Genomic DNA, 11,828 nt, shown 5'->3' on the forward strand with positions numbered 1-11,828 from the left:
TACGTTCGATCAGACAAAATTTCAACTGCTAAGGATAAAGGAGTATCAAAAAATCAATCTACTACTTGTACTCAATGCTATTCATGTAGTCAAGCAAACCGAAAGGGAAGTTTCGATCTCCAAAATAGAAGCATAAGAAACCAAAAGAGTGGTTTCAGTTCTCAACCCAACAACCAAAAGGAAAGTTTCGGTTCTTCATCTACAAACGAAAGCACCTGAAAGCAAGGTTTCGCTTCTAAAACCCACACCTCTCACTCAAAGCACACATCTAAAAAGGATGTGAAGGAAAAAGGAAAATCGTCGCAGGAGACAAAAAGAAGATGGATTCTAACCTAAGGAAACAAAATCAAAAGTTACAAAACAATAAAAATCCAATTCCTAAGCCTAAGGTTGAAGAGTCGAAAAATAATAACATCAAAGTTTTTACAATCAAAAGAAAAGATGAAACAACCCTAATAAAACGAACTTACTTGGTTGAATCTTCTATTGTTGTACCCTGTTTTGTAAAAGGCTCACATGGACCCAAGAAACTTTGGGTTCCTAAATCTGTTTGATTTTTGCAGGTTATACATGACGAGCAGTTCGATGACGAATGGTACATTGATAGTGGCTGCTCACGTCACATGACAGGGAGAAGGGAAGAGCTTTGGGAGTTTCGTGCTCTGAAGGATGGTGGGTGTGTTAAGTATGGTAACAATTCCTTCGGCACAATAAAAGGCTATGGGATGATCACAAATGGAGATTTCTCCATCAGAAAGGTGGCATATGTTGAAGGCTTGCAACACAATCTAATCAGTGTTTCGCAACTAGTGGTGGGAACTGGACTGATGCTTTCGTTTGATGATGAAGGGTCAGAAATAATAGACAAGAAGACCAAGACTTTTCAGCTGAAATCTAAAAGAAAAGGAGAAATGAATATGTTGAACCTCAATCCAATACGAGGAAAGCCATCTATATGTCTACTAACGAAAGTGCATCCTTACAAAAGTTGGCTATGGCACCGAAGGCTCTTGCACCTCAACTTCAATGACATCAACATGCTAGTTCTTGGTGATCATGTGCGAGGACTTCCACTTCTCATGTTGGATAAGGAACACTTATATGCCGCCTGTGAAATGGGAAAGCAAAGTAGAAAAAGTCATCCAACGAACGTAAACACGAAAGTTATGGAACCTTTAGAACTTCTACACATCGACCTTTGCGGTCCTTCTGCTATTGAAAGCGTTTGTGGTAACAAGTATATACTAGTAATTGTGGATGACTTTTCTCGTTTCACTTGGGTGATCTTTCTTAGATAGAAATTAGATGAAACTGCAAAGCTCAAGGATTTTATCAAACATATTGAAGTTCAACTGCGAAAGCTAGTTCGCAACGTTCGAAGTGACAATGGGCTTGAATTCAAAAACCAAGCGTTTGATGAATTTCTTGCTGAAAAGGGAGTATCCCACAATTTCTCCGTTCCTTATACTCCACAACAAACTGGGGTCGTTGAAAGGCGAAATCGCTCGTTGTGTGAAGCAGCCCAAACCATGCTCAGTTTCGCATCGTTACCCTTGTATTTATAGGATGTTGCTATTGCCAATACTTGCTACACCCAGAAACGGTCGTTACTTAATAAGCATTTCACAATAACTCCTTATGAGATTCTAAACAACCGTAAGCCTAAAATCAATTTTTTCCATGTTCTTGGTTCAAGATGCTTCATCTTCAATTCTAAAGAGAATCGAAACTAGTTTGATGTGAAAGCAGATGAAGGAATCTTTCTTGGGTATTCGCTATCTTCAAAAGCCTTCAGGGTTCTAAAAAAACGCTCCAAGAAAATCGAAGAAACGTATTACGTGACGTTTGATGATAACTACGTGAAGAAACTCACGTCCAACAAAGAACCAATGAATGAAATCTTTCCTCAAACTAGTCAAGTAAGGATTCCTATCCCCAACTTATTTGAAGACTATGTGAAGCTCTTTGATGAACCAGAGTCTTCTATTCTCTCTGAAGTGAAAGCAGTTGACAACGAAGTAGACAATCTAAACGAAGCTGCTAAAGTCATGGAAAGTGAACCTTCAAGTTCAAGTGGACCTCCAGTATTAGCTATCTCTAGAAAGACAAGTGAATTTTCCCATTCTACTTTCCAGGGGGAGAATTTATCAACCACTACACCGAATGAACGTCCAATCGAGGGGGAGAATTATGAGCCTGAAGCAGAAATTGTTTCATCATTTGAGGGAGAGAATGTTAATACAAAATATGAAGATGATGATACACAATCAAAACTCCAAGAAGAAGTAAATGATGAACTGGATCCCTCCTATGATCCAAAATTCCCTCCCTTTATCAAGTGGATGAAAGATCATCCAAAAACTCAAATCATTGGTGAATCAGCAGAAAGCCTTCTCACACGTTCTCAACTGAAAGCGAAACAAACTGCATTATTCTCTCAAGTGGAGTTTTGCATGTTTAATTTGTTTGTCTCCAAAGTTGAACCAAAGACTGTTAAAACTGCACCCGATCACTCAGATTGCGTACAGGCAATGCAAGATGAACTCAATGAATTTGAGCGAAACAAAGTATGGAGACTGATTCCTACACCAAAGGATGCATCTGTGGTTGGATTAAAGTGGGTGTTCAAAAACAAGATGGAAAAAGAAGGGAATGTAATTCAAAACAAAGCTAGACTGGTAGTCAAAGGTTATTTCCAGGAAGAACGAATTGACTACTAAGAGACCTTCGCACCTGTTACTAGATTAGAATCAGTTCGCATCTTCTTGGCATATGCAGCATACAAAAACTTTGAAGTTTTTCAAATGGATGTGAAGTGTGCATTCTTAAATGGCGAATTGGAAGAGACTGTTTACGTGGAACACCAACCTGGGTTCGTAAATGAATAATATCCCAACCAATGTTACATTGTTGACAAAGTGGTTTATGGTTTAAAGAAAGCTCCAAGAGCCTGGTATGAAACTCTTACTCTTTTTCTTAAAATATCCAAATTCAAGCAAGGTTCGGTTGACCCAACCTTCTTTCGTAAGAAAGAGGGTGACCACTTGATGATTGTCCAAATTTATGTTGATGACATCATCTTCGGATCCACAAATCCCAACCTAACAACTGAGTTCCAAAAGTTGATGGAAACTAAATTTGAGATGAACTCAATGGGTCCAATTAACTTTTTTCTTGGATTAAACATTAGACAGGGACCGGAAGGAATTTTCATTAATCAGGAGGCTTAAACAAAAACTTTGATTGCTAAGTTTGGAATGATGGGAGAGTCAAAAGTGAAGGTACCCATGGCGTTTGGCACGAAGTTAACACCTTCTCTGGAAAAACCAGCAGCTGATATGACCCTCTATCGCCAAATGATAGGGTCTTTGATGCATTTAAGAGCTAGTTGACCATACATTATGTTTTCTATTTGTTATTGTGCAAGGTTTCAAGCTAATCCATGCGAACCTCACATGATGGCTGTAAAGAATATTTTTCGATATCTAAAACAAACCTCATCTCTTGGTTTATGGTACACTGCGAAATCAGGATTCTTCGTACAAGCATTTTCAGATGTTGATTTAGGAGGTTGCAGTTTAGATCGAAAAAGCACAACTGGCGAATGTCAACTTCTAGATGGCAAGCTGTTGAGTTGGCAATCTAAGAAACAAACATGCGTTTCGTTGTCAACAGCTGAGGCTGAATACATTGTTGCAGTTCGTGCACATCACAAGTCATTTGGATTCAAAGCAAACTTCATGACTATGGCTTAAATACGAAAAGAATTCCACTCTATGGTGGCTCTGAAAGTGCTATTCGGATATGTCACAACCCAGTGCAACACTCAAAAACGAAACACATAGCACTGAGGTATCAATTTATCAAGCATTATGTGGAAGATGGCAACATTGAGATTCATTTCGTAAGATCTGCTGATCAATTGGCTGATATATTCACCAAGGCCCTACCTGAAGCAACATTTAATAGAATCCTTCAAGGGTTGGTAATGATGGAAGCTGATTCAGTACCAAATCCATTATCACATTCATAAAACCATCATTTTGAATCAATGCGAACGTTCGCAGTAGTTCACATGGATCCGTTCATTCGTGGTTTGGTATTTCAAATATCCTTATGTATATTTTGAGTATATTTTCTTATGTCTATGTTTAATTTACTTATCTTCTCTTCGTTTTCAAAATTGTTCAGTACTGCGAATCGGTACGAATGTTCGCAGCCTTTCGCAGTCAACTGTTCATTTATTGTCATTTCATTGCGAATCGGTGTGAACGTTCGCAACCTTTCGTAGTCCTCGTTTTCCTATCACTTTGTTTTTTTATTTTCATAAACTCTTCAAAAACCAATTTTTTTTCTTTTACTATTTTACAAAAACAAAAAAAACACAAAAATAATTTTATCTTCTATTCATTTTCCTTTGCATGTCAAGATCATAAACAAAGATGTTTGCATTGTATATCAACTTTTGTGATGAGGCAGGTATAACTCCTTTCTCCTATGAACTAGCTAAGTGTCCCTAGAAGCATGTTGTTGTATGTTGACCTAAGTCTCAACGACTCGACTGTGAAGCCTTAATTAATTTTATATCACCAATCAATTCTTCCCAATCAGGCTGCGAATTCACATCAATCATGAGCTACCTTACTCTTCTCACATTGAGTTGAGAGTTATGCAAACTTCTGTGTTAATGATCTTAGTTTCGTTCTACCATGAACTGAGTGAAACCCAAAATTCAATTCTCATAATGAATTGACGTTGAACAATCACATGCTCTAGCTTTCACCCGAGAATTAACGAAACCACTCTCTTGGGAAGTACTAGGAAATCTTTTTTTTTTATTTTTGCGTGATCTTTATGAAATTTTCTGTTACCAAGAAATTTCTACCAAAAAGATCCGGTTTGATTTTTTTTTGAGATTCCAATTTTATATCAAATCATTTACAATTAATTCCAAACCTACTCGTTCAACTGACTACACTGGTCACCCGAGTACCTTTTCCAACTTTTGCACTTATGTCAAGTTCGTAGTTTGGTCAATGGATAAACCACCTTTACCAGCCTTATATAAAAGATGTCTTTCAGTGTTTCTCATTAAACAATTGATCGTATTCAACACGAAACCAAATAAATACTTTTTAGTCTCTCTTGACTATGAAGGAAGAGATCTTTGCCTGGGATCTAAAGTTTTATGTCATCTATATGGCATCACAACATCGCACTGATAAACCATGATTTATTTCTTTTTCTTTGAAACTCTTGTACGAAGATCCATATGATTTTCAAAAGTCTTGTTCGTGGTTCTCTTTAACTTTCAGGTTCGCAGTCATGTGCACTCAACGTAATTTCCTTACTGCGAAAGAAGATAGGCTGACACGACAATTTTTTTTAAAAAGGATCAGAATTCAAATAGGCGTGTGAAAAGTTGAAACGCCTGCTATACTTACGCCGCGTGATGCATGCCTCTGACTTGTCATAGCAGTCAAATCGCGCTTTTTCAGGCGACAATTCAGTTCTCGATGCTATCTCTCCGGATTTCTCTCACCAAATCAAATCGTATAAAATATTTTTTACGATTCATTATTTCCTTACCACTCTCAAAACACTCTCAAGGATTTTTGGCGATATAAAGGCTTTCTATTGTTCATCTTCTTCAGCATTTCATCAATGGCGGCTTCCTCTGAAAATCAATCAGTCCAAGATCAAACTTTTCATTCTACTCTTGTTACAGTCAAGCAACAACAGAACCTGATAATCGATTTGAATCCGGTCAAGTATGATGCCTTCCTCCTTCCCTTGATTGAGTTTCTGAAGTACTCTCCTCTCACGATTGCTATGACTCAAGTCGAGAATGTCCCTCTCTCGATTCTCACCGAAGCTTATACCACTGCCAACTACGTCAAGGATGAGCAAAGAATTTATTTTGACATCCACAATCAAACCACTTCAAACTCCAAGACCCGTTTCCGCAATTTGCTAGGGCTTCCACAGTCTGAGAATCTGATCAATTCAGAAACGACCTCCATTGCAGCTATCCAGGAAATGTTCTACCAAATAGGATACAAGGAGCCACTCACAGCTGTATCCAAGTTCAAGAAACCCCATCTTCCACTAATTTGGAATTCTCTTTTCACCATTCTATTTAAGTCCATTTCTTAAAGAGTCACAGGAAGTGACTGTGCAAGCAAACTCTTTATGGGACTGATGTATGGGCTCCACATTGGGGAAAACATTGACTATGGTTCACTTCTTTGGGCTCAATTAATCCAGATCACTCATTGTGTAACTAGTCATTGTAAGATATCCTGTACGAGGTTTTGGTAAGTGGTGGTCAACAAGGCTATTAAGCAGCTCAAGATTACCGTGATGACTGATGCGTTGATGGCTTCCATTGCAACATTCCACACAACATGGATTATCATGGCATACCGATCAAAGTTTGATTTTGTTGGTTCGATCCCGGAGGCAATGTTTCGTGATGTTCCTCCATCAAATAAGATTCTCGAAGGACATCGTACTCTCACTCCTTCAGGACCTCGTCCACTCACTGACGAATTTCAAGCCATTTTGGTTGATGCTGACAAACCCAAGAAAGGGGGCAATGGTTCTAAGAAACCTGCCAAGAATGATTCTGTGAAAGAAGGACCGTCAGGTGCTACGAAACCTCCATCTTAAAAGCGAAAAGGCTCCTACAACTTCTACTGTTGCTCCCAAGTGAAGAAATCAACATGCAAGAAGGAGAAAGTCTCCCACTCCAATTCCATCTCAAAGTGAAGACGACGACTCCGATTCTGAGACTGAGTCCAAGATTCGCATTGAGGAGGATCCCCTAGTTCACAGTGAGGATGATGAACCTATTCATACTGAAGAGCATGAACAAGTTCGCACTGAGCGTGAGGTAACTCCACCCATTAATGATTATGTGTCTTCTCCTCCTCCCTCACCAAAAACAACTACTTCTGTACCAATAACCATTGCTCCGCTCCTAGTTGTATCATCCCAACCATCCACAACCATTTTTGTTTCCATCCCTATTTTCACTGATTCTACAATTCCACCTCAAACCTCTGCAACTCCTTAGTGTTCACTCAACGTATCTGATACGGGGGCTAACACTTCAGGTTTTTCAACCCATGTTACCCCACCCATCTCTCCCATTCGTACTGACGGTCCAGAGATGTTTTTTTGGAAATGATGACGATGAAGATTTAGATGCTTTCTCTTTCAGTCCTTATGAAATAAGGGTTGATACTGATGATGATGTATCTATTTCAAAAGCAGTGTTCAAGTCTATCCATGAGAAGCTTGACGGTCCAGAGATGCATAATGAAGTTGTGGATATGCCAAGTCAATATTGGTTGGATCCTATTGCTTCCTTTGAGGTTCAGAACTCACAGGATTCGCAGTTCGACCTTCCCATCACTCCGAAGGCATTCAGGTTTCGTGCTTTCATAAAGGTTGCAAGTGTTCCTCTCTCTGATAGCACTGGTGATCAAATGTTGTTTGCTTTTTACTTGAAACATATGAAGCCTTAGTTGGAGACATGGATTGGGAGAAAAATTGTAGTTGTGAAGGTAACTGGGTCGATCGAGACTGAAAGCTTCCCTAATGCGAAGTTTAAAGTTGCAAGAGGATCTCCTCGACAAGCCTGCGAATTTACTCTCGCAGATTTGCCATGCTTGAACCCCAATGACTGGATGGTGATTTACAATATCTTGCTGCGAGAGAAGGAGAAGTACGAACCGGTGTTTTCCCATATTCAGATTATGATCAAGTCCTACATTCAGGAAGTTGGGACGATGGATGTGGAAATTGTTGCGGTTCTAAGACAAAAACCAAGTGTTGTTCCAAAAGAAGCTCTGAAAGATTTCAGAAGTCGAAACTCGGGAAGATCTATAAGGAAGGATGGTTTGTAGTTTACACTATGTGAGATCGTCCAAGTGCTGATCGACACAAGTTATACTTTCATCTTGAAGACAAGCACCTGTTTTCTACTTCTTGTTTGGAGTTTAATCTGGAGCTTGTTGCGAAGTATAAGGGCAACAATAAAGATGATGTGAAGTGTTTCACTGATGTGATCACTTCGTATATTCATGTTCGCAAGCTGCTGCTGAGTTTCATTCCTAAAGTCTATGAAGTGTAGAAGCGAATTATGAATTAACATGGCCATGGTTTTACTTAACGCAAAGGGGGAGAATGTAGAAGATATTATGTTGCGTTATGGGCCTATGTTATTTATTATATTTTTTATTCACCGGTCGGGCCTATCCAACCGTGTTTGTTATTATAGGGTTTGGTATATAAGGTGCATGCATACATTCTTATCATGAACACTTTTCTTAATTATCTCATTTATTGTTCTGTAAACCCTAGCGCACCTCTACAGTGGAAGTTCTTAATCGAGCTCTACTGAGGTGTGACTATATTTTAATCATTCGACATACAGATTGATTCATTGATTGTTCTTGAGTTTATTGTTTTTTATTTATTTGCCTTTTTAAGAACTATCAATCTAAAGAGTTTTTACCTCATCGGCATTTAGGAAAACCATTTCTAAATGGGAATGTAATGTGCACCTTGAAGATCGTCTAGATGAAGATGTTTATAAGAACTGCCTTTATATCTTATCTTCTTTTCAAAGAATCATAGCGGGTGTTGTTAAGTTTCGGGTTGACGATGTAGTGTTCTGGGTAAGAATTAAAGAAGTTGTTAGGAAATCAGATGATACTTGTCAAGACTCATAATAAATCTGATGCCACTTGCCAAGTTATGATGACCCTTGTTAGGAAGTAAATCCAAGTTCTCAAATAGATATTACAAGTACAATTCAATAGAGATTTTTCCTACTCGCTAAGGATACAAAAGACACACCAGATGACTCAGCATACAACCATATTTATAGTGAAGGGATCATACCTAAAACCCTAAATGGGCCAAGCCTATTGGCCCATAGGCCCACGAATTTTATCAACCTATCACAAGCCACCATGCAGTATCTTCTAGAACATTTATCCATGCCATACATCACATGCGCATCAACCACTAATAGAAAACAGCCTTTTACGACGCTCATTGCGCGTCGTAAAAGGCTCAGACGACGCGCAAATGCGCGTCAAGGAAGGCCCTGTCATAAAGAGAGACGACGCGCTTTTGTGCTTCGTCTATAGACGACGCGCATTTACGACACGCATTTACGACACGCATTTACGACACGCGTTTACAACACGCAATGCGTATTAAGGAAGGCCCTGTCATAAACGAAGACGACACGCATCCGCGTGTCGTAACCTTATGACGCGTGTGTTAATGACACGCAATGCGTATCAAGAAAGCCCCTGTCAAGAAAGGCCATGTCATAAATGAAGATGACACACATTTTTGCGTATCATAATTTTAAATGTTTAAAAAAAATATTATTTATAGATTTACTAATTTTCAAATTAAATAATACATTAAAAATCTCATAATACAAAATAAAATACCATAAATAACAAAGATATTTCATTTCACTAATATGTCAAATACAAATAATTATTCCAAAAGTGAGTAAATGTTATAAAAAAAATGAACTCATTTATATACAATTGCATCATCTAGCTTACTATGTGCCAACAACTCTCTGTGTGTTTACTTTTGCTTGAGTCTCGTTTCCTCCAAAGCTTGTAGCCATGCCAAAATTGATATCTTGAGTCTGGTTACAAGAACCAAAATCACCTTCAACCACCCAATTAAACTCTAATGTTGGTAGATTGAGAGTTCCAGAATCAATTTTACATCCATCACCTTCAACCAAACGCATCACCATTTTCCCTGAAAGAGATCCTTTCAAGCAGCTTGTCCAGTAGATTTTATATGCATCAACAACATAAACACAGCCCTAGGAACATCCAATAAAGTCAAGATCACTTTGATTCATCCAAATCAATCAATCGCTTAATTTCTTTTATTATCTTAATAATTTATTAGAAAAAAATGTTAATTAAAAAGCTACTCACCACATGGGTCAGCAATCCGCAAGGTCCAAGAAACCGAATTGTCATCATTCTTTATCCCTGTCAACCTGAACTCGTTTTGCTGATGAATCCTCTTGAATTCAGCAACTCCATTTTTGGTGTTTAACATACAGATTGATCAATCTCCATGAAATTCAACGATCTTGGTGTTGCCTCTTTTAGAAAAGGATCTTCTAGAAGCTTTCCAGCAGATGATCTTTTAGTTGTTGGAACCAAACATTTTTCTATGAATGCCTTCAATTTAGAATCACCCACTTTGCTAAGAGAACCCGGTTTAATCCCCTGTAGTTTTTTTTAGAACAAACAATCATTTAACTTATTTGATTCCATTAATAAAGCTACCATTTCCAAAACTTGCTGAGGTTACTTTCTTATAGATTTGAGCTGGATTTTTGCATTTGCTATAAGGATACTCAAATGTCACCATTTCCAACAAATACATCCCAAAAGAATATACGTCAACAAGTTCATTGTATTCCTCTTCATAAAGCTATGGTGCCATGAATTCAGGTGTTCCTAGTGAAAAAAACAACAACATTAATTTCATACTACAGTTGAAGAACATGTTTTGTTTTTAGTTAGTCTTACCAATAACACTCTTGGTAGTTGGTTGCTGCATGACAGTTGCCAATCCAAGATCACCAATCTTGATTTCTCCATTGTTCCCATTCACAAATATTTTGTCACATTTCAAATCCCTGTGAATCACGGGTGGATTTTGACTGTGAAGGTAGTGAAGACCATTTAGAATTTGTCTTGCCCACTTCTTGATCGCTTTCAAATCAACCATTTTATGTTTCTTCTAATATCTAATAAATGCAAATTAAGAGTCGAGTAAAATATATGATTTATTACATTAATTAATTATATATATATATATATATATATATATATATATATATATATATATATGATATCAAATCTATGATTTCTTACTGTCCAAGGCTTCCGGATGTGAAGAGGTCAGTTATCATATTTACATTTCTCTTCTTCTTATGATCAACCCACGAATCAAAGAACTTGATGATGTTATTGTGTTTTAATGATCTAAGAAGATGAACTTCTGAATATAATTTTTCCATGTCTTGTGGTGACTACATCATAGCATCAATCCTCATATGATTCGAGGACCTCCAGTTTCAAAAGTTAAACCATCAGTCGATATAAGTTAACTATAAAAGTGAAAAGACAAAACTAACCTTCAGCAAGTTAAAAATAAACAGGAATGATAATAACTTAGTTGGATTTCCTTGATTATCAAAAGCTTTTGAAACTGGAGGTCCTCGAACCTCAACTTCATTTGCCACTTGCTTAGAGCATAGATTCTCAACACTAATCTGCAAGTTAAATTATTGTATTAAAAAATTAAAAAAAATGCTTCTAAAACTAAAATATTTTTATAAAAGGAAAACAAACAAAATAATAAAAGGAAACCATACCACAAGTCTCCTGGGGGTGCCAAATACATAAATTTCACCATGAGTCAACCTTTGTTTTCCAAGTAATTGGACAATTAGATCTTTGAGCTGAAACAAATAGATAATAAAACAATAATTTGAAATGAATAGTAAAGTACAATTTAAATAAAAAAAAAAGGCATTTCATATTACAAGAAACACTTGAAGACTATAATAGTCAAGAATTTTACTTTTAAAAGAGTTGTTGCTACCCAATTTTGTCTGATCTACCTTGTGAAGGTTGAATCAAAGCTTCACTAACAAGGGATAAACCCAAATTAGCAAACCCATGGTTCTCTTGCCTTGCAATTTCAGTTTTCTTACGTGTTTCACAACCATTTTCTGAAACTTAACATTAATT

The 11,828-nt window shown here is 37.4% G+C and overlaps 1 protein-coding gene and 1 pseudogene across 1 annotated transcript; one reads left to right on the forward strand and one right to left on the reverse strand.

Moving 5' to 3' along the window:
• The first annotated feature begins 623 nt into the window (after positions 1–623).
• LOC145050127 (uncharacterized) lies at positions 624–3,755 on the forward strand. Its single transcript, XM_078998428.1, has 7 exons — positions 624–1,223; positions 1,299–1,484; positions 1,566–1,656; positions 1,750–2,400; positions 2,479–2,654; positions 2,817–2,872; positions 3,428–3,755. The coding sequence occupies exons 1-7, from the start codon at positions 624–626 to the stop codon at positions 3,753–3,755; spliced, it is 2,088 nt and encodes a 695-aa protein (XP_078854554.1).
• Positions 3,756–9,984: 6,229 nt separating this feature from the next.
• LOC145050128 (serine/threonine-protein kinase WNK8-like) lies at positions 9,985–11,104 on the reverse strand (annotated as a pseudogene).
• Between the last annotated feature and the right edge of the window lie 724 nt (positions 11,105–11,828).

This window comes from Lactuca serriola, chromosome 5 (assembly GCF_051521515.1).
Source record: "Lactuca serriola cultivar US96UC23 chromosome 5, Lser_US96UC23_V15, whole genome shotgun sequence".
NCBI lineage: Eukaryota > Viridiplantae > Streptophyta > Magnoliopsida > Asterales > Asteraceae > Lactuca > Lactuca serriola.